The 24,097-nt window shown below is 50.7% G+C and overlaps 1 protein-coding gene across 2 annotated transcripts in view; it reads left to right on the forward strand.

The window, feature by feature from the left end:
* LOC146859526 (CD5 antigen-like) overlaps window positions 1–24,097 on the forward strand; it is a 692,104-nt gene that overhangs the window by 351,715 nt on the left and 316,292 nt on the right. For both annotated transcript variants that reach the window (XM_085650237.1, XM_085650236.1), the window contains one exon: window positions 2,498–2,818. In XM_085650237.1, coding sequence (XP_085506363.1) covers window positions 2,498–2,818 — 321 coding nt within the window. The remainder of the gene's footprint in view (window positions 1–2,497; window positions 2,819–24,097) is intronic.

A 24,097-nucleotide genomic window follows, 5' to 3' on the forward strand; every position in this document is an offset into this window, starting at 1 on the left:
CATGCAGTCTTTGGAGGAAGCATGCGGGTGCCCTATAAGTGCAGTAGGAGCACCCACTCCTGGTAAGAATAAAGCCCACTAGTGGCACAACAGAAAGATGGAGAAAAAGAAGAATGAACCCGCCTCGAGCAGCTGATTTAAAATGCCACATTAGGGTCAGGTGCTTACAAATTAATGCACATTGGACTCCAGTGCCCCAAGAGCTCTAAATGGGAGTGGCCACCCTAAGGATCCTGGGCTCTGCAGGAGTGACCATCGGAGAAGTTTTAATCTGAAGAAAGTATTTTAGGAACTGGTGCTTTTTCGGGCATGCTTTCGGTGCCTGGATCCTAGCTGTTAGGTCCTCGAAAGGTTGCTGAAATGAGATGTGAGACTCTGATATGTTCAATGTTGTAAACCTTCATTGGGATGGTCAATTGAAAGCTATCATAAGTGCATGTTTCTGATAACATTTAAAATAGATGTATGAGTAAATTACATTGTAATAGAAGAGCTTGTATTCTGTGTTGAATTAATATGGTTATAGTAGACACAGCTTGTTGATCTGCCTGGTTATCAAGCAGCTCTCCTTGTTGTATTAGAAGCTGAGGGGAATATTGTATTTTAGGGGTTATGGCTTGCTGCTGCACAAACTGTTCGAGGTGCCTCCAGAATGGGCTCACTCGGGTGCACTCGGGTGCAATAAGGGCCTGATTGATATTGCAGCATTCAGGGTACTATGTCACAACGGGGATGGATATCCCGTCGGCGGAAACATGCATTCAATTATATTCCATGGGATTTATATTTCTGCAGATGACATATCCTTCAACGTTGTGATGAAGTAACCTGCCCACCAACATATAAACCAGGCCCTCAATGGATTACTTGACCTTTGGGAGCTTGCTTTGCTTTAAGGCGTTTTTCTATATATAGTGTGGTTGTGTGACCTCACCGTGTAATAAAGTCACTACCTGTATTGGGTCCATTGAGGTCTGGTTGTAAAACCTTCGCCCAACCAGGCCTAATGTTCTTGTCCCACTGGTAAGGGCTTGTACAAGGGCTAATTGCAATGTTCTACCTTTGTAGACTCATAGCGAGTGTTATCTTTAGGTGGAAGCACCCAGTAATGGATTCATGCTCACCTCTGACATCTGCTGTGTCCTGCACATCATGAGCTCAGAGCTTGGAACTCAGCATCTCAGGTTCTGCGGTCAATAATTTGAGTACAAATAAACTAAGTCATTGTAAACCTTGGTAATTACAACACCTAGAATGAAAGAATGGATGGGATGAAATGCTATAAACAAAGGAATCATTAAGGGCAACAGTAACAGAGTACCTTGGCTGCCTAACACTCAGTCAGCTCACCCAGTTTAAAGTCTGGCGGACCACCAGGTTTACACCGATAGAGCAAAATGTACCCATTCAGCGTAAACCTTCCTCCGAAGGCCAGAGAGAATATGGAGCGTCAGCGGTAAGCCATTCTACCCTATTTAGAATGGGTAGTCAGATGTCTTTATACTGTCTACCAAATCCATGAATATCCTGGAGTTGAGGGAATGTTAAAATAAAAAAAAAAAAAAAAAATATCCTTCCACCATGGGAGGAAACTCCACTGGTGTTGGGGCTATTCATTTTCACTTTGCCAAAGCAAACTCCCACTCTAAATAACTTTGTATAAAACGTTGAGATAGTGGTTCATACAAACCCATAGAGTTCCCTCATGGCCGACAGTGAACTTTAAATTGGGTGGGATAAGTGTTGCCGGACATACCACCCTGACCGCCTTCACTCCACCTGCCAAAATCTAAATTGGGCCCTAAGAAGTGGAGTCATACACTGTACAATTCTATAGTCTAATTGTTTAACGTTCTTCTAAGATAGACTCTAATGTTGTTAAAGGTATGCTTCTAAAAACTCCCATGGAACTGATTTTTTTTTGCAGATGCACATGATTGTGAAACACTAGTAACTAATGTTGCATCATGTAATATCAACAGTCTATTTGCACACAATTAATATACTTATGTATTTAATGGTGAGCTTCTGCTAATATGCTAGAATCTCGAATGGCATTATTTATTTAAAGACTATTGCTAGATCATATTAGGTATATGAATTCAGGATTTACAGAGACAATGCTCAGCTTCTCAGATCTGTTTGTCCATCTGTGAGCTCAGGGAGGAGAAGCAGTGAAACCTGCTGACTGCTGATATTGTATCTCTTTACTCACCTTCAATTGTCTCCTTTCTAGAGGTGGTCAATGTACTCAATATCTGTTCCCTTCTCTTCCACTGGTCACAGGTGGTGCTGATGAGATATTGTACCTCTTTACTCACCTTTAAATGTCTCCCTTCTAGAGGTGGTCAATGTACTTAATATCCGTTCCCTTGTCTCCCACTGGCCACAGGTGGTGCTGATGAGATATTGTACCTCTTTACTCACCTTTGAATGTTTCCCTTCTGGAGGTGGTCAATGTACTCAATATCTGTTCCATTCTCTCAACTGGTCACAGGTGGTGCCGATGAGATCCGCTTGGTCAATGCTGGTGATGCCTGCAAAGGGAGAGTGGAGGTCAGGCATGGGAAGCGATGGGGGACGGTCTGCGATATTCACTGGGATAAGAAGGACGCTGAGGTGGTCTGTAGACATCTTGGATGCGGATCAGCTTTATATGCACTAAGTGGCAATGAAGTGTTTGGAGCAGGATGGCACCGAGTTTGGCTGAGTCGGATTCGATGCACAGGAGCAGAGGCGTCCTTCTTCGACTGTCCTCATGATGCGTGGGGACATAATCCCTGTCACATCAGAAGGGATGCTGGAGTGCAATGTTCAGGTGAGAGAAAGGAGCACAAAGGGAAATATTCAGTTATGAAAACTAATATCATGAACGATAAGAATGTAGTAATGTTGTGATTGCTGAAGAATTGGACAGAGCTAATTGGGTGCAGTGGGTATATGGTGATACCTCATCTCCAGGTCTATCACTTGGTGATTCACAACCATTTGGGTATCCCAGAGTGTGATGCAGGATGACTCATTGATTGTGGCAGAGACATCCATTTTGTGATGCCAGGACTCAGGAAAGTCCTACCGGGTTTAGCCAGTGTTAACATGTCTCTCCCTCTAGAAGGGTGGAATGCTACCCCCGCCGACAGAACTGGCGGGGGGGGGGGTAGTATTCCAAAGCGTTTGACACCAAACACAACATGTTTTGATGCAGCCATCTCAAAGTTAGCATTTACCACGAGGTTATAATGCACTTAAGAGTATATGGTATGGCTGTATCACAGAACAGCCATAAGGAAGTATTTCCGAAAGCTGCAGAGGGGCTCAGCTCATGCTTGGGCACCCTCTCATATAACACCAAGCACTCTGGCTTCAGGATTGTCAAAGCCTGCCATAGGAGTGGCTTATAGGTTTATGTGTGTCTGTCTATAGGTGTTGATATAGGTAGCCTATACCACGGTAAGGGGTGCAAGCACACCCTTACCCAGGCTGCAGTAGCAGATCTCTGGTGCCATTTTGGAGTGCTTTCCAGGGGTGGCATAATATATGCTGCAGCCCCTGATAGGCCTCTGAGGTACCTATGCCCTAGGTACATAGTATACCATATACTAGGGGCTTATAAGGCACTCCAGAATGCAATTATATATGTACCTAATGTACATGGAAACCATTTTAGAGAGGAAGCAACTAGGCTGTGGTCCTGATTAGCAGGGCCACAGCCAGACTAAGGTAAAAAAACAGTGAAACACCAGCAAAAAGAGGGGATACCCATGTGAAGCAGATCCTACTCTCCTACACAACCCCCCCCCCCTAAACGCAAGGACATCAAACTAGCCTTGACCAGTTGAGTGTTCATGTTCTAAGTGGAAATTCCTAGAGAGTCCATCTGCGTTGGCATGGTTACTCCCAGGTCTATGTTCCACAGTAAAGTCCATCCCCTGTAGGGAAATGGACCACCTAAGCAGATTGGGGTTTTCAACCTTCATTTGTTTTAGCCATAAGAGGGGCTTATGGTCTGTCTGAACAAGGAAGTGAGTACCAAAGAAGAATGGCCTCAATTTCTTCAGAGCCCAAACCACAGCAAAGGCCTCTCTCTCAATGACTGACCAACTTTTCACTCTAGGGGTCAGCCTTCTGCTTATGAAAGTTACTGGCTGATCCTGACCTTCTTCATTCAATTGTGACAGTACAGCCCCAACCCCCATTTCAGATGCATCAGTTTGAACAATGAACTTTTTGGAGTAGTCAGGACTCTGCAGAATGGGAGCAGTACACATGGCCTGCTTCAAGCATTCAAATGCCTTTTGACAGCTAGCTGTCCAATGAACCTTTTTGGGCATTTTCTTAGAAGTTAAGTCATTCAAGGGTGTCACTATTGATCCATACCGTTTGACAAATCTCCTATAGTACCCAGTCAGGCCTATGAAGGCTCTCAGCTGAGTCTGGGTAGTGGGAGCAACCCAGTCCATTATGGTCTGGATTTTGCTCTGCAATGGTTGAACCTGGCCTCCACCTACAAGGTGGCCCAAGTACACAACCTGAATCTGCCCTATCTGGCACTTAGTAGCCTTGACAGTTTAGCCTGCTTTTTGCAGGGCCTCCAAAACATTCCTTAGGTGGACCAGGTGATCCTTCCAGGTGGAGCTAAAGACAGCAATATCATCTAGATATGCTGCACTAAAGGCTTCCAGCCCTGTGAGAACTGTATTCACCAACCTTCGGAAAGTGGCAGGTGCATTCTTCAAACCAAAGGGCATTAACATAAATTGATAGTGCCCGCTAGGGCTAGAAAATGCTGTTTTTGGCTTTGCATCATGAGCTAGTCTGCTCTGCCAGTAGCCAACTGTCAAGTCAAATGTGCTAAGGTACTTGGCTGAGGCCAGAGTATCTATAAGCTCATCTGCCCTTGGTATTGGATGGGCAGTAGTCCTAGTGACTGCATTGAGAACCCTGTAGTCCACACAAAACCTCATCTATCTTTTTCCACCACTGGTGTGAGGTTTTGGAACAAGGACCACTGGACTAGCCCAAGGGCTATCTGAGGGTTCAACAACACCTAAATCCAACATTTTCTGGACTTCTGTCCTGATACAGTCCCTGACATGGTCAGGTTGCCTATAAATCTTATTTTTAATAGGCAGACTGTCCCCAGTGTCCACTTCATGAGTGCACCAGGTAGTCTGACTTGGAGTCAGTGAGAACATGTGTCTGTACTGATTGAGCACCTGTCTGCAATCAGCTTGTTGCTGGGCAGTGAGGCGGCCTGCCATGGCTACACCAACAACGGACCCATCATCAGGGTTCTGTGAGAGGAGGTCAGGGAGTGGGTCACTCTCTTCCTCCTGTCCCTCATCAGTTGCCATGAGCAAGCCCATGTCAGCCCTGTCCAGATATGGCTTTAGCCTGTTGACATTGAGAACCCTATGGGGACTAAAATTGATAACAGCTATGTATAAAGATCCGAAGGCAAAATTGCTTTATTGTATTATCAACACTAACTATTTCTCTGTAAGGCGCGGCATGAGGCAGGGTTGCCCTCTCTCACCTCTTTTATTTGCTCTCTATATTGAGTCATTCATTAGAACACTACTGGCTAATAAAGCAATCTCCCCACTGAGCATCGAGCACCGCCTCCTTAAACTGATGGCATATGCCGACAATATCGCTATGGTTACTATCAAGCCTAAGGAGGCTTTAGAACAAATAACTCTGGAAGCAAAAAAGTTTGGCCAACTCTCTGGCTATAAGCTCAATCGTAGCAAAACCCAGGTTTTGCTTAATTTTCAATCGCATGATCAGATTGAAGGCGTCTGTACGAAGGCTACCTATCTAGGGGTCCAAATTTCTGCTAATATTAAACTTATACAAGCGCTGAATTATGTTTTTTTATTAAATAAAATTGAAAAATAATTAAAAGCTTGGCATAAGCTATCTCTGAGCATCTTGGGCAGATGTAATCTTATCAAAATGAATATTCTTCCTAAATTTCTTTATTTGTTTAGATCAATTCCATTATGTATTCCGAATGCTTTCTTTAAAAAACTGGATGGAATTTTTAGTAGCTTTATTTGGGGATACCGGAAGGCTAGAAGGGCTGTAGCATTAATGAAATTCCCTTTTAATCAGGGAGGGCTAGATTTACCTGATTTTAAATATTATTATCTCTCGGCTTTTGTAGACCGTCTACGGAGCTTCTTACATCCTGAATTGGTGCAATATTGGCATTGGCTGATTTTAGGTGCCGAAAGCAAATTATTTCTTTATCGCATTCATGATCCTAATTATTTTAAGCGTGTTAAGTTTAAGACGATACGGGATTTGGTATATATTTGGAACATTTTTGAATCCAGACTCTTTCTTCCTGTAATCCATAGTAGATTTCCTCTCTGGGGTAATCCAATGTTCCCCGGAATATACCATGATAGTATTACCTTTCAGTGGGCTAAATATGGGGTACATTCACTGGGACAACTGTTTGATTGCAACGGCCTGAAGTCATTTGAGAATCTCTCTATAACATATAATATCCCACAAACCTTTTTTTTTAAGTACTTGCAAATTAAAGATCATTTGGTTAGGAGTCTGGGAATACGGTTGGTTAAAGAGGACACTATGTGGGAACTAATTTATGGCCAGAATTTAAAGGCTACCATCAGTAGGGCATATCGAATTCTCTGTGAAAATCGAGTTGATGGAGTAAATGGAGTGAGAATCTGGGGGAGGCTATTACAAGGGATAGGTTAAAGTTGGCTTTTGATTATATCTCTCGCTCAGTACACTCTACTAATCCTCAGCCCCAGCAATTTCGCACACTATGTTGTCTCTATTATGCACCCGAAAAAATTGCTCGATGGTCTCTAACTGGGGTTTCAAGCTCTACCCCCCATGAAGGCTCATGCCAGAACTGCCCTTAATGTGGCCAACACGCAGCAGATATTATCCATATGTTCGTGCTCTGCCCCTTGTTGAAAGAGTTTTCGGATAAGATTTTGGTGACAATATCAGGTAGATTTACGATGGATATAAGATTGTCAACGGCAGAACGGATGCTAGGTTATAAGGAAGATTGTGTATGACAGAATTCCCCCTTACTTTCTATAATGATTGTTACTGCACGCTTAGTAATCGCTAGAGCATGGATTTCTACCAAACCTCCTACAGAGATGGAATGGTGGTAAGCTCTCAGAGAAATCGGAGAAAGAGAGAAAGCTCTGGCTAGGACTAGGGCAGCTCGGGCTCTCCTAATATACAGATCTATATGGGGGGTCCTAGATTAATAAAATTCCAATCTACTTTTTTATTTTTTGTTTGAAACAAACAAAGAAACTATGTAAATGAAATCACTGCCCATTTCGGTCTAAGTTAACTAACAATGCTGATCATGGATTATGATCCCTGATTGTGATTTTTATTCTGATTCTATTTCTACCTTCAAGCCGACCTATCTGCTCATCTATTTGATATCCGTTTTATGATTTAATTTAATGATATACTAATGTATTCTGAAGAGAAACCTATGGGGACTCCTGGGAGTTCCTAGGTCTACCAAATAAGTTACCTCTCCCTTCTGTTCAACAATAGTGTGGGGTCCACTCCACTTGTCCTGGAGAGCTGCTGGGGACACAGGCTCCAACACCCACACTTTCTATCCTGGCTGGTAAACAGTCAGTACAGCCTTTTGGTCATGCCAGGCTTTTTGCAGTTCCTGGCTAGCCTCAATGTTTTTTTTTGCATTTTTCATGTACTCAGCCATCCTGGAGCGGAGACCAAGTACATAGTCCACTATGTCTTGCTTTGGGGGCTTGAGAGGTAACTCCTATCCTTCCTTCACTAAACACAATGGACCCCTGACAGAGTGTCCAAACAAAAGTTCAAATGGGCTGTAGCCAACCCCCTTTTGAACCACCTCCCTGTATGCAAATAAAAGGGAGGGCAAGAGCAGGTCCCATTTTCGCCTAAGCTTCTCTGGGAGTCCTTTGATCATGCCCTTTAGGGTTTTGTTGAATCTCTCAAATAAACCATTGCATTGTGGGTGATAGGGTGTGGTGAACTTGTAGTTCACTCCACACTCCTATCACATAGCAGTCAAGTAACTAGACATGAAGTTTTCACCCCTGTCAGACACTACCTCCTTAGTAAAGCCTACTCTTTAGAACACACTCAAGAGAGCTCTTGCCACTGCAGGTGCTGTAGTGGTCCTTAGGGGAATTGCTTCTGGATACCTGGTGGCATGATCCACTACCACCAGTATAAATCTGTGCCCAGATGCTGTTTGGGGATCCATGAGACCCACAATGTCGATCCCTAACCTTTCAAAGGGCACCCTCACCACAGGTAGTGGCATCAGATGGGCTTTTGTAGTGCCACCTGCTTTGCCACTGGCTTGGCAGGTTACAGAGGAACAACAAAACTCCTTTGTGTCTTCAGACATGTGGGGCCAGTGAAAGTGAGGAACAATTCTGTCCCAAGTCTTGTTCTGGTCTAGGTGTCCTGCTAGGGGAATATCATGGGCTAGGGTCAATAGGAAACCCATATACTTCAGAGGTATACCAAACCTCCTGGATGCACCAGGCTTGGGGTCCCTACTCTCTGAGTACAGGAGTCCATCATCCCAATAAACTTTATGGGTACCACTAGCATTCCCAGCAGCCTCATCAGCAGCTTGCTGTCTGAGGGTTTCAAGAGAGGTGTAGGTTTTCTGCTCCTGGCTCACATCAGACCTGGAAGGCCCCCTGTCCCCAAGAACTCAACCTGGTCAGGTTCAAGCTCCTCTGGGACAGATCCTTCTTCAGGCGCAAGATCATCTCCCTGAGGAGACTGATCAGCATCCTGAGACGGGAAGACTCTGCCTTAACCCTACTCCTCCTCCTCTTGTGAGGCACCTGGTCCATTATTCCAGAATCCAGGGCCTGTCCAGCTTTTGACATTTTTGCCTATGACCTGGTCACAGCAAAGACATGTGCATGGATCCCTAACATTTCTGCATGTGTCCTGAGCTCCACTTCAGCCCAAGCTGCAGTTTCTAGATCATTGCCAAGCAAGCACTGTACTGATAGGTCTGCACTTACCACAATCTTCCTAAGGCCAGTTACCCCTCCCCAGGAGAAGTTAACAACTGCCAGAGAATGGTCTGTTCTGACATTGCTAGCATTGGTCACTTGGTACATTTCACCAAGTATAATCTGCCCAGGATCCACAAGATCTGTTGTCACCATTGTGACACTTGCTTCTTTGTCCCTGAATGCCCAAGCTTCTACTCCATTAATTAAAGGCTGCTGTCTGTATTTCCCCAAGTTACTGGGACTCACAAAGGGGGACATATCCATGCCCCCATCACTGATAAGCACAGCCTGAGTTGGTACTCTGACTAGGCCAGAGTCCATCTCAGAACCCAGGGTCAACCCTACCACACCCTTATTCTGTGTATTCCCACTATCAATTGCAAATGCACTGGGGAGCAGGTGCCTTAGGGGCATTGGTGGGGGCTGGAGTATTTTCTTTGGCCTTGGTGCAGTCACTAGTCCAGTGAGTCTTCTGTTTACAGATCTTGCACCAAGGTTTCTTTTGGCCTTTAACCTTTCCTGACTGTGAATCCCCACCTGAAGAAGATTTTTGGGGCCCTTGAGAAGACTTCTGTTTTTTACGCTTGTCCCCACCCTTGTCAGAGCTTTTGGAATCTTGCTTCTTTGGGTCACCACCTTGGTTCTGTACCTTCTGCCTCACCTTGGTTCTGACCTATTTGTCTGCCTTCTTTCCCAATTCTTGGGGAGAGGTCAGATCCGAGTCTACCAGGTACTGGTGCATCAACTGATTTTGACAGTTATTAAGAATCTGTTCCCTCATTATCAGATTGTACAATCGTATGAAGTTGCACACTTTACTGCCCAATAACCAACCTTCCAGAGCCTTAGCAGCACAGTCAACAAAGTCAACCCAGTCCTGATTGTGTGCCTTTTGGGTGTCGCTGAACTTTAACCTGTATTGTTCAGTGTTTTGGCCAAACCCATCTATCTGTGCACTTTTCAAGACTTTGTAGTCATCAGCATCCTCTTCTCTTACAGTGAGGAGCTTGTCTCTACCTTTGTCTGCAAAGGAGAGCCATAGCATTGTTGCCCACTGACCTTGAGGGACCTTCTGTATTTACAGGCCCTCTCCAAGGTAGTTATCTATTTGTGGATGTCATCCCCACTCTGGTAGGGAGGGACAATCTTACTTAGGTTTCTATGGTCATAAGACCTCTCGCTATCTCTAGGGAAATTGCTGCCACCAAGGGACTCTACTCCCTCCTTTTTACAAGCTCTGTAGAGCTCCAGGGCTTCCCCATCTAAAGGCCATCTGTTGCTTTCTGAGGTTGAACTTGTCTTGCTCATACTTCAGCAGTCTCTCTCTCCTCTCCTGGGAGGTTTCCCTCCCTCTGTGAGAAGAAACAGAGGTTCCTATAGAAGAGTTAGACTGGATAGATCCCCTTGACAGAGATCTATCCCTTCTAGCCCTGTTGTCAGGCCTACCAAGAGAAATAAAGGAAGTGGCATTATTGTCATCCTCCTCATCCTCATCCTGGTGGTCTGTGTTCACCAGAGTCTGGTCATTGTCACCAGTCTGGTCAGTATTAGAGTTAGGGTCAGGGGAGATTCCACCCCTAGAGCCACCCTCAGGTGCTGCCCCACCCACACTGTCTAAATCATCAGGCGCACTAGGCCCTGTGATATCATCCAGTTTCAGTATGTTTATGAGATGCTGGGTGGATGGACTTTTGCCTGTCTTCAGCTTCCTAATGGAACATAATAAAGGATCATTGTTGATACTATACTTAACACCAGCGCATAGCTGGCAAAGTTTCAGATTGCCATTTGTGACATTTCCATAATTTCACTGAAATTATGAGTGACATTTCAGCGACTATGAATGACACTTTCTCGCGAGCAAAAATCATGCAATGAAGACGAGGGAAACTTCTTAACATCAGAAATTACAGCCATTTGAGCCAAAAGAAACTCCAAGAAGTTCATGAAACTGCTGCAGAGCACCAGAAATGGAAGGGCGCTAACCCTAGTGCTCTCTCCTGACAAATGAGTGAGAGCCCTCCTGGCAAAAGAAAACACCACCATGACCACGGGCACCGGTGCACTGTAGGTCACACCAGATCAAGCCAGCCCTAGCAGTGTGCACCCTTGGGCCCTTGCTGGCTGTCTGGTGACCCTACTGTGCTTCGGAGTGAACGTTGAGTGCTATACCTACACAGGATTGAGTTCTGATTCGGATTAAAACATGGTTGCGCCTGGTGCGCCCAGCTGTGTCTGCAGGGCCTCTGTAAGTCTGATTGCGACATCATGATACAAAACAAGTTAAACTCACCTTTGAGCATGAAAGACTCACACAGATGATGAAGTGGGCACTGATTTTTCTGTCCCTACTGTTTGATGTTGCCTATCTTCAAAATGGCACCGGTCAGGCGATTTCAGGTTGACGCCCTGTGTGGTGCAGAAAAGGTGAGCAGAGGGGCCGACTGGACATCAGCCAATGTTTTCTTCCTCATCCTGTTTTTCTATGTTTATTGAATGGTTTGGCCCCGGAGGTTTGGGATCGCCATGGAAATCGCGCCTATCAAACCAAGCTACTTGCTTCATATTGCTAAAATATGATATAATATTATAATATAATATAATTGCTCCCCCACAGACTATTGTTTTTGGATTTTATCTTTTGCTTTTTGAGGTTTGTGTTTGTTTACCTATCTAATTGTGTTTGTTTACCTATCTAATTTGCTCCATTTTTACTTTTACGGAAAGCGCGAAAATGTCAAAATTTCCGCATTCCGCAGCTTAGCGATAATTTTTTTCTTGCTCGCGCTGTAAAATAATACATTCTCGCGTGCGCGCGATCGCCTTACCTGAATCCCCGCGTTCGCCGACAAGTTTTCCCGATCCGGTCGCGTTCTCCATGAGATGTTGGATTGTTGGTAGCCATTTGCGCTGTCTCGCGACAGTTCGCGCCCGCAGTGACGTCATTTGTAGCGCGATCACGTGTTTCTTCTCGCGATCATGCACCGCGAGACAACTGAAAACAAGATGGCCGCACCCGCGAGCAACCACATGGGTAAGTTGGCGAGCCGCGACCATGCAGAAAATACCGCGAACGGGCGGGAAAAAAACTTCTGCATCTTCGCGATATTTCCGCCTGTTTGCGGAGATTTTTAACATTTTCGCGATAATTTGCGAAAGTGAATTTCGCAAATTCCGCCCACCCCTAATTTTTACTAGGCCTGGGTTTCTTGCTCGCTGTTAGACCCGGCCCTCGTAACATAGCTAGACCTGACCCCTGCACCTCACACCAGCCCCCAAACCCACGGCCTAGCCGATCCTTCCCACCAGAACTCACACGCACACAACCCGGACTTCCCCGTCCGTGGCCTTCCTCCCTTCGGCCACACCGGGCCCGCGTGCCCACTTCATGCACCAAGATGGCCGCCCGGCCCCAGCGCGACCCTGGCCTAGAGGCGCCACTCCGGCTGGAGGACATCGCGCTCCCCTTGGGATGAGAGAGGGAGGAGCAGTCTCTATCACACCTCTGCGCTTCCCTGGGAAGGTGGGTTTCGATCAACCTGCCGGCCTCCCCGAGGGCTGGCTCCACGCCTGCTGGGTGTCTGGGACTCCTCCCGACCCGGCCCTGGAAGGATCAAAGGACAATGGCAGGAAACCCCAACAAGCGACCCCCAGGTGACAAGACCCCTGCCTGCACAGACTCCGGACATCAAAGAGGAGTCGCCCTATAACAAGGGGTGTTCTGGGACTGTCCGGCAGATTCGCCTTGGAAACACCTGAGCCCTGCTGAGTGACTCGCGGCTCCCTGAAGATCGTAAGACCTCCGAACTTGTGCTTGAGCCCTGATGAGTGACTCGCGGCTCCCTGAAGATCGTAAGACCTCCGAACTTGTGCTTGAGCCCTGCTGAGTGACTCGCGGCTCCCTGAAGATCGTAAGACCGCCGAACTTGTGCTTGAGCCCTGCTGAGTGACTCGCGGCTCCCCGAAGATCGTAAGACCACCGAACTTGTATCTGAGCCCTGCTGAGTGACTCGCGGCTCCCACAGACTCTCTTGGTCCCGCCGGACCCCACGACGACAAGCGTATCCCCCCAGCTCGAGGATTGTGAGCTGTGCGCCGGGTACGCTCCTGCATTTGATCCATATCCCCAAAGACTGTCCCGCTACCTCCTACCCCCCTCCAAGACTCTGTGAGCCCACGCTCTACTTGTATATGTTTGCCTTGCTGATCATAAAGATCCTACCACTCCGATCTGATAAAGATTTGCTCTTAAGAACTCCCTGGGTGGTGTCCCTCTGTCGTGTGGTGCCAAGTGTACGATCCTAGATACGAGAGTCCTCTCCTGAGGAGTCTCCCACCAGTGGCCGGCTACGATACCTCGAGGGTGGGTCTCAGGATAGTCAGGGCCCCCTCCGGGCCCCTCTGAGGTCGCCTTCTAACATTGGTGGCAAGCGACGGGATTCGGGCCCATAATCTAGAGATCGTACCGTGAACGGCTGACGCACTACCGACAAAGATGGCAGAAGGAAATGCCGTGGTTCTCACAGAAAACGACACCAGTACCGTGTTCCAGGTGGAACAGCTGGAAGAGTACACACACAAAGAACTAAAGCAATTCTGTAAGGAACGCAAAATCGCTACCACTGGTGTCAACACCAAAGAAGATATGCAAAAATCACTGGAAGCTTGGGTGGATTCTGGAGCCTCCCGCCCAGAAGGAGCGGGGGAGCCCCACGACGAAGCTGGACCCTCCCAAGAAGAACGCAGCAGCAACCAGGTGCGAGGCTTCGTACCAGACGGAGGCCTATCTCCGGAGGAACTCGCAGACAGAGAAAGAAGTCGCCATCACGAGCTCGAATTGGCCAAGCTCAAAATTGAGGGCGAGTTGAAATTAGCCGAGAAAAAGCTAGCAGTAGAACAGATGCGAGTACAAGGAGAACTAGAAGAGAAGAAACTCCAACGAGAACACGAGGGAAGGAGACTTCAACTGGAACATGAACGCAGCTTGAAGGAGATAGAGCTAAAAGCAAGAAGCGAAGAAGCGCGGCCCCCGGGGAACCGAGAGGCTGGCCGCCCCGGCGGAGCAGAAGGTCCACATCCCCAAGGATGTGGTCAAAGAATATTACAAAAATGATGACATTCAACAGTGGTTCCGGGCCTACGAGGTCGCCATGACCTCCCATCGGGTCCCGCAGAAGGATTGGGGGGCTGGGTTGTGGGGACGATTCCTGAGCGAAGGGAGAGACACCCTGCTCGACCTACCCACCTCCATGCAGACCTCCTATGACCACATGAAAGCGGCCCTCCTCACAAGGTACGGCCTTACCCCGGAGATGTACCGCCAGCGGTTCCGGGACTGCAGGAAGATCCCGGGTACCACCTGGGTGGAATATGTGAATTTCTTCAGCCGCGCCTTCGATGGGTGGATCAAGGGCAGCAAGGTAACCACCCTGGAAGAACTAACAGACCTTATGTTGTGGGAACACCTGGCTGCGAACTGCTTTGTGGAACTACGCCAGCATCTGCTCGACAGCAAGCTCACGGATCCGAGAAAGCTGGCTGTCGAAGCGGATCGCTGGACCAACACCCGGGTCTCCCGGGGCCCTGTAGGAGAGTACCCCCGAGCCAGTCAGGGACCACCCCGCCAGAGAGGGGGGGGAAACCAGGGAGGGCCGAGAGAGTCCCAGGCTAGTCCCCCGAAGTCCCAACCTCCACCTTTCCCGGCACCCCCACCAGCTGTATCCGGCCCCCCCCTGAGACGGGGGCACCGGGTAACCATCACTTGTTTCCGTTGCCAGAAGCCCGGGCATTACGCCAACGACCCTGAATGCCCCATAGCCCCACGCACCACCCAGGCAGCACCCCCCGCTAGACAGATAGCCAATGTAGCACTGGGGGAGGAGGTTGAGGAGGCCGAGGAGTGGGAACCCGCAGCCATGGCCCTAGTATCCTTAGGAGATAGAGAGATGGTCCCTGGGAGCCTCCTGCCCTCCAACACAAAGAAATATGGGCAGCTCGTAACAATCAATGGCCACCAAGTAGAAGCCCTCCGTGACACTGGGGCCAGCATCACCGGTGTCCTCAGCCATTTAGTCCCCGAAGACCAGGTCCTCCCCAACGTATTTTGCCCTGTCATTTCCGCCGACAACACAGAAAGCCTATGTAAGGTAGCCCTGGTGCCCTTTGAGTGGGGAGGGGTGGTCGGTAAACTGAAGGTCGCAGTGAGAACCTCCCAACCAGTCGACTGTCTCCTGGGGAACGACCTGGAAAGTTCCCCCTGGAGACAAGTCGAGCGCAAGACCCACCTAGGGATGATGGGCCTCCCTGAGTGGGTGTGCGCCACCACTCGATCCATGGCGGCTCGACTGACCCCCCTGAGGGAAGTCGACGACGCCCCGACCCCTGAAGATAGGATGGTCCCGGCCGAGGGTCCCCACATCCCCCCACCAGAAGGGTCGATCACCAGTGACGAACCCCCGCCTTCCGACTCCACCCAAGTCACTGAGTTAGGCGATCTGCCCGAATTAGCCCAGTGGCGCCACGAGGGGGGACCCTCCCGAGAGGAGTTCTGCCGAGAGCAGGCTGCCTGTCCCTCCCTGGTCGGGCCCTGGCAACAGGCAGAGGCCCAGGCCGCAGGTGACCAGATGGGGACGCACCGGGTGTATTGGGAGAATGACCTTTTGTACAGCGAACAGAAGTCGGTGGAGCTAGGGTCCGGCCGGGTGCTGGTGGTACCCCTACGCTTCCGAAAACTCCTCCTGGGCTTGGCCCACGACGTTCCCCTCGCAGGCCACTTGGGCCAGGACAAAACGTACAGTCGCCTCGTGACTCACTTCTACTGGCCCAGAATGAAAGCAGATGTAGAAGCCCACTGCAAGTCCTGTCCCATGTGCCAGGCCAGTGGGAAGAGCGGAGGGAAGCGCAAGGCTCCCCTCCAACCCTTCCCTGTCGTCAGTACCCCTTTTGAGCGGGTTGGGATCGACATTGTAGGACCTCTGGACCCCCCAACTTCCCAAGGGCACCGGTTCATCCTCGTCCTGGTGGACCATGCCACCCGTTACCCTGAGGCCATCCCCCTGCGCACCGTCACAGCCCCCGTGGTGGGCCGGGCGTTGATGGGAATCTTCTCCCGCATGGGTTTTCCCCGCGAGGTCGTGAGCGATTGCGGTACCAACTTTATCTCCCGATACATGAAGTCCATATGGCAACAATGCGGGGTGTCCTATAAGTTCACCACCCCGTACCACCCCCAAGGAAACGGCCTGGTAGAGCGGTTTAACCGGACTCTGAAGGGGATGATCGCGGGCCTGGAAGAGCCCCTCCGGCGTAAGTGGAACATCCTGCTCCCCTGCCTCCTATTCGCCTACCGCGAAGTTCCCCAGAAATCCTTGGGGTTCGGCCCCTTTGAGTTACTCTACGGGCACCCCGTCCGGGGGCCCCGCAGCCTGGTCAAGGAAGGCTGGGAGGCGGCGCCCCGAGCCCCCCCCGGGATGTGTTCCGTTACGTCCTGACCCTCCGAAATCAGACTAGGAGGTTCAGAGAGATGGCCGAGGCCAACCTGGAGGTGAGTCAGGAGGAGATGAAGCGCTGGTACGACCAGAACGCCACTCTGGTCGAGTTTCAGCCAGGCCAGCAGGTATGGGTCATGGCCCCCATGAATCCCTGCGCCCTCCAGGATAAATGGACCGGACCCTTCAAAGTGGTTGAGCGGAAGAGCCAGGTCACGTACTTGGTGGACGTCCAGTCCCCCCGGGACCCCCTCCGGGTCCTCCACGTGAACCGCCTCAAGCCCCACTTTGTGCGAACGGAGCTGAGCCTCCTACTGGCCACTGATGACGGGTCCGAGGAGGAGTCAGATCCTCTCCCTGATCTCCTGTGCACCAAGGAGAAGGACGGCTCCGTAGAGGGAGTGAACCTCTCCCCGTCTCTCACTCCCCAGCAACGTGAGGATTGCCGCCAGCTCCTAGGGCAGTTTTCGGACCTCTTCTCCCTGGTCCCTAAGGTCACCGACTGGTGTGTCTATGACGTGGATACCGGGGACAGCCCGCCAGTGAGACACCGGGCCTACCGAGTCCCTGATCGGGTCCGGTCCTGTATCCAAGCCGAAGTCTCGAAAATGTTGACCCTAGGCGTGATCGAACCCTCAGACAGCCCCTGGGCCAGCCCCGTGGTCCTGGTCCCAAAATCAGCTGCCCCCGGGGTCGCACCAGAACTCCCCTTCTGCGTGGACTACCGGGGACTCAATGAAGTCACCCGAGCCGATGCCCACCCCATTCCCCGAGCCGACGAGCTCATTGACCGGCTCGGGGCTGCTCGGTTCCTCAGCACCTTCGATCTCACCTGCGGCTACTGGCAAATTGCGCTCACAGAAGGAGCCAAGGAGCGGTCCGCCTTCTCCACCCCGGATGGGCACTATCGCTTTCGCGTGATGCCCTTCGGGATGAAAAATGCCCCGGCCACCTTCCAGCGACTGGTAAATAGAGTCCTGGCCGGGCTGGAAAAATTCAGTGCTGCATATCTCGACGATATCGCGGTTTTTAGCTCTGAGTGGAGTGAGCACCTCCAGCACCTTCGGAGGGTGCTGACCGCCCTGCACCAGGCAGGCCTCACCGTGAAAGCCAGCAAGTGCCAGATTGGGCAAGGTTCGGTAACCTACCTGGGGCACCAGGTCGGAAGCGGGCAGGTCGCCCCTCTACAGCCCAAAATCGACGCCATCCTAGCCTGGGAACCCCCCACTACCCAAACAGAGGTCCGAGCCTTTCTGGGCCTCACGGGCTACTACCGGAGATTCATCCGGAATTACGGCAGCCTGGTCGGTCCCCTCACGGGACTCACGTCCAAAAAGCAGCCCAAGAAGGTGCAGTGGTCCCCTGCCTGCCAAGAGGCGTTCGAGGCCCTGAAAGCGGCCATGTGTACTGCCCCCGTCCTCCAGGCCCCCGACTACTCCAAAGAGTTTGTGGTACAAACTGATGCCTCCGAGCATGGCATCGGGGCAGTCCTCTCTCAGGTAAATGACCAAGGCCTAGACCAGCCCGTAGCCTTCCTCAGCCGAAGGCTATTGCCCAGGGAACAGAGATGGAGCACCATCGAGCGCGAGGCATTCGCCGTAGTCTGGGCCCTCAAGAAACTACGCCCTTACCTGTTCGGCACCCATTTCAAGGTCCAAACCGACCATCACCCCTTGCGATGGCTCATGCAGATGCAAGGAGAAAACCCCAAGCTACTGCGGCGGTCAATCTCCCTCCAGGGGATGGATTTCACCGTGGAACATCGCCCTGGGACTGACCACGCCAATGCCGATGGCCTCTCCCGGTTCTTCCGCCTCAGCGAAGAGAACCCCCAAGAGGATGGGTAGTTCTCTCCGGCTTTCAGCTGGGGGGGACGCGTGTTAGACCCGGCCCTCGTAACATAGCTAGACCTGACCCCTGCACCTCACACCAGCCCCCAAACCCACGGCTCAGCCGATTCTTCCCACCAGAACTCACACGCACACAACCCGGACTTCCCCGTCCGTGGCCTTCCTCCCTTCGGCCACACCGGGCCCGCGTGCCCACTTCATGCACCAAGATGGCTGCCCGGCCCCAGCGCGACCCTGGCCTAGAGGCGCCACTCCGGCTGGAGGACATCGCGCTCCCCTTGGGATGAGAGAGGGAGGAGCAGTCTCTATCACACCTCTGCGCTTCCCTGGGAAGGTGGGTTTTGATCGACTTGCCGGCCTCCCCGAGGGCTGGCTCCACGCCTGCTGGGTGTCTGGGACTCCTCCCGACCCGGCCCTGGAAGGATCAAAGGACAATGGCAGGAAACCCCAACAAGCGACCCCCAGGTGACAAGACCCCTGCCTGCACAGACTCCGGACATCAAAGAGGAGTCGCCCTATAACAAGGGGTGCTCTGGGACTGTCCGGCAGATTCGCCTTGGAAACACCTGAGCCCTGCTGAGTGACTCGCGGCTCCCTGAAGATCGTAAGACCTCCGAACTTGTGCTTGAGCCCTGCTGAGTGACTCGCGGCTCCCTGAAGATCGTAAGACCTCCCAACTTGTGCTTGAGCCCTGCTGAGTGACTCGCGGCTCCCTGAAGATCGTAAGACCTCCGAACTTGTGCTTGAGCCCTGCTGAGTGACTCGCGGCTCCCCGAAGATCGTAAGACCACCGAACTTGTATCTGAGCCCTGCTGAGTGACTCGCGGCTCCCACAGACTCTCTTGGTCCCGCCGGACCCCACGACGACAAGCGTATCCCCCCAGCTCGAGGATTGTGAGCTGTGCGCCGGGTACGCTCCTGCATTTGATCCATATCCCCAAAGACTGTCCCGCTACCTCCTACCCCCTCCAAGACTCTGTGAGCCCACGCTCTACTTGTATATGTTTGCCTTGCTGATCATAAAGATCCTACCACTCCGATCTGATAAAGATTTGCTCTTAAGAACTCCCTGGGTGGTGTCCCTCTGTCGTGTGGTGCCAAGTGTACGATCCTAGATACGAGAGTCCTCTCCTGAGGAGTCTCCCGCCAGTGGCCGGCTACGATACCTCGAGGGTGGGTCTCAGGATAGTCAGGGCCCCCTCCGGGCCCCTCTGAGGTCGCCTTCTAACACTCGCACTGTAAAATAATACATTCTCGCGTGCGCGTGATTGCCTTACCTGAATCCCCGCGTCCGCCGACAAGTTTTCCCGATCCGGTCGCGTTCTCCATGAGATGTTGGATTGTTGGTAGCCATTTGCGCTGTCTCGCGCCCGTAGTGACGTCATTTGTCGCGCGATCACGTCTTTCTTCTCGCGATCATGCACCGCGAGACAACTGAAAACAAGATGGCCGCACCCGCGAGCAACCACATGGGTAAGTTGGCGAGCCGCGACCATGCAGAAAATACCGCGAACGGGCAGGAAAAAAACTTTGCGATAGTTCCGCGTGTTTGCGGAGATTTTTAACATTTTCACGATAATTTGCGAAAGTGAATTTCGGACATTCCGCCCACCCCTAATTTTGACGAGATAATCTGTTTTGCTACCTAATCTGCTCTTGATTTTTAATTCCTCCCTTGTTTATCTTACTCCCCTATTTTATCTTGTTTGTTTACCTATTTAATGTGATCCATATTAGCACTGTAATCTGCTTTTACTATCTTATCTGGTCCTGACTGTATTTCCTCGCTTATTTGCCCCCTTGCTTGATTCATCATATCTATCGTGCTTGTTTTACCTTTTCTACCCTACTGAACATCAGTGATGTAATTTGTTTTGCTATCGAATCTGCTCCTGTTTTTATTCCTCTCTTGCTTAACATTACCTCCTTATCTTGCCCCTGATTTTTTCGACCCCACACTCTCACAGTACCCCCTCTCCTCTCCTCCCCTACCCCCATCTCCTTTAACTTCCTTCTCTTTACTCTGTCTCACGTCCACCCAACATGCCCCTTCACAGCACTGTCCATCACCCTCAGGACCATACCCTCTCTAAACACGGCCCCAACTCCTGGACCATTCTCTACCCCCCAAATCTCTCCAAACACGCAAGGAAAAATTTCAAACATAAACTCCTCATCCGCAACCCTGAAACACTCATTGTTGATAACTACCTCAGCCTCACCTCCCCCATTATTACCAACTACATCTTCTACTCCAAACGCCCTTCTAAATGGAAGAGCATCTTCCTCCAACACCTCCCTATCTCTAAATCAACCAATATACCATATGGATTTAAAATATCCACCGCTCCCTCCCCTGCCTCTCATGGTGATATTGATATCTCCATCTTTAAAACAGGTAACATCCTCATACAAGCCTCGCCATCCCACCTTTCTATCTTTGAACACCAATTTAGAACTATGTCTCTCCTCCTTAACCACTTAGCGCCTAACACTCCTCCTCCCCAAATGAACATTGCCCCTCAAACCTCTTCCTTCCCCCTCCCCCTCCACTCTACATCCACTCTCAATCTCCAAAAATTGTCCTCACCATCTCCCTCCCTGGACCCCCCTATTGATAACGACTACCCCCATCCCCAATTACCTACTTCTCATCCCCCACTTATCTCCCTCTCTCCCCCTAACCCCCTTCACCCTTACTCCTCTGACCCCTCCTTGAATAACGGTAGCCCCAAACTCCTGTCACCTACTTATCATTCCCTTCTCATGACCCGCCCTCCTCCTGTCCCCCAAACCTCCCTCTCCCTGACCCAACCACTCACTTACCCCACCGTCTTTTCCCCACAACCACCTATCACAACTCCTCACCCCCCTATTCCTACCAATCCCATACACTCTCTGCTCCTCCCCTTCCTCTCTACCCGCCCCCCGCAGGCGCTACCTACCCAACCCCCTAACCCCGCACCTCAACCCCCAATAAACAGCCATCTCCCTCACACACCCTCACCCCAACCCTCAATAATTACACATCCCCATCACACCAATATATTCGTTTCTCACTCGCTTCATACCCTTTTATCCCCTCTGACCACATCACCTGAAGATTTCTGCCCCTTGTATAACCTAACCCGTCCACTCTCACTTAACAGCTCCGCCAACCATCACTCCATACCTACTACCCTATCTCCCCCCTCACACAGTAGGCCTCCATCTGCAACTAATCACGACCACTCCCTATCCCCAGACCAAACTCTATCTCTGCCGGACATCGCGACCACCGAATATCTGGCGATCCGCACTACTTCCACCTCCCCCCCTCTTACCTGTTTTCTCATTTATCGTCCCCCTCTAACCCCTTTACAGTTTCTCCCTGACTTCTTGGATGTTTTGGCCACAATCACAGTCAATAATTCCTCTATTTTGCTTCTTGGCGACTTTAATTTCTGGCCCTCTGACCCTGCTGAATGTCCTTCCTCCAAGGAATTTTCCGATACCCTCCAATCCCTCAACTTCACATCCTATGTTCACTCCCCCACCCACATCAAGGGTCATACGCTTGACCAGATCTGGTCCCTGAACTGCCTTGTGGAATCTCTCTCCATCTCGCCTTGCTCCTGGTCTGACCACCACTTGATTTCTTTTTCCCTTCCTATCCAACCCCCAGCTAAGCCCCCCCGCCCTAAAAACACCTGGGTTCGATCATGGGGCCGAGTCAATCTGGAAAATCTCTCCTCCCTTCTTACCTCCTCCCTCCCTTCCTTGCAGAGCCTTTCCACTCCTTCTCAGGTTAAGGCCATAGACCAGTGGCTCTCCTTCGGCCGCGATTCCGTCGCCCCGCTCAAGCGCATCTCCTCCAAGCGTGAGAAGGACGCCAATCGGTGGTTTAATGAAGAGCTTAAGGCCACCAAACTAAAAGTACGCCGGGCGGAGCGGGCATGGAGGAGAAACTATTGCTCCTCTCTAAAACTGGAGTATACCACCATCCTTACCCAGTATAAAAAAGACATCTTGGAGGCTAAAACATCTTATTTTTCCTCCAAAATTTTTGCCGCGGAAAACCAGTCTAAGGAGATATTCACGATCATCCACAATCTGGCATTCTCGGACAGAACCACTCTTAAGCCTGCCCCGTCCGAAGAACTCTGTCACTCCCTCAATAACTATTTTATTCATAAAATCGCTACCATTAAGGCCAACATCCCTCCCCCCTCCCCCTCCTTTGTTGACCCCCAATGTCCCCCTCCCAAGGGTGAACTCATCACCTTTCCCTCCATCACTAGGGAATCTCTGATCTCCCTAGTTCCCCAGGTCAAATCTGGTTCTCCGCTTGACCCTTGTCCTGCTCACATTCTTCGCCATATCTTTGTTACCTGCCCTGACCCCCCCCTTCATCTCCTCAACAGCTCTCTTGCTCAAGGTGTAGTTCCAAACCCCTTGAAGTCCGCGGTCATTGTGCCTATTCTGAAAAAACCTGGGGCAGACCCTTCTGTCCCTGCCAATTTCCGCCCCATCTCCCTCCTGCCATTTTTGGCTAAGGTGCTCGAGCGCCATGTCACCTGCGCTCTGAGCACCTTTGTGGAGATGCATGGAGCTCTTGCCCCTCGCCAGGCTGGCTTCCGCCCCGCACACTCCACGGAGTCCGTTGTCATCTCGGTCCTGGACAACCTCAGGGAGGGTATGGATACTAATCAGCGCCAGGCCCTAGTGCTCCTCGATCTCTCAGCCGCCTTTGATACGGTGGACCACACCATCTTGCTTTCCCGTGTCAGGGCGGCGGGGATCGGGGGGACTGCCCTGGTCTGGCTCTCCTCCTTCCTGAGGGACCGCTCCCAGGCTGTCCGCCTGGGTGATTTCACAGCGGACCTCCGGAAAGTTCAGTGCGGGGTCCCCCAGGGCTCTTCCCTTTCCCCCCTTTTGTTCAATCTGTATGTCGCCCCTCTTATTTTTTCCCTTCAACAGATGGAGGTCGCCGTATTTAATTATGCGGATGACCTCCAGCTTGTTTTCAATCTATCTTCTTCCCCCTCTTCTGTTCAAAGCTTTCAATCGGTCATGCTTCATATCAGGGACTGGATGAACCGCAATCACCTCAAACTCAATCCCGACAAGACCGAGCTGGTGTTGACGGGTGGTTCATCCAGCCCCTGGTCTCCTCTTTTCTGGCCCCCCTCCCTTGGCCCCTCTCCTGTACCCTCTTCCTCTGTCAAAACACTAGGTATAAAAATCAATTCTCAACTCACCCTTCACTCCCAGGTTAGCTCTGTGGTATCTTCTTCTTTCCTCTCACTGCGTACTATACGTAGGGTGTCCCGTTTCTTCACTTTCCCCGCCCTTAAGCTCATCATCCTGGCCATGGTGGTGTCCCGCCTGGATTACGGCAACGCCCTGTATGCTGGTATCCCCGCATATAGCCTGCGACGCCTACAGTAGATACAAAACCAGGCGGCCCGCCTGGCCTTCAAACTCCCTAAATTCCACCACTCCACCCCTCTTCTGAAATCTTTACATTGGCTCCCGGTGCGAGCTAGGGTCCAATTTAAGCTCGCCTCCATCACCTTCTTGGCCCGACTTGGCCTGACACCGGCGTTCATCTCTTCCGAGATCATTCCATATGTTCCCACCAGGGAACTACGTTCGTCCTCCCAGTCCCTCCTCCACATCCCACGCTATCGGAGAAAGAAATGGGGAGGTTCAAAATTTGCCTCCC

Source organism: Triturus cristatus, chromosome 3_2 (assembly GCF_964204655.1).
Source record: "Triturus cristatus chromosome 3_2, aTriCri1.1, whole genome shotgun sequence".
Classification (NCBI taxonomy): Eukaryota; Metazoa; Chordata; class Amphibia; order Caudata; family Salamandridae; genus Triturus; species Triturus cristatus.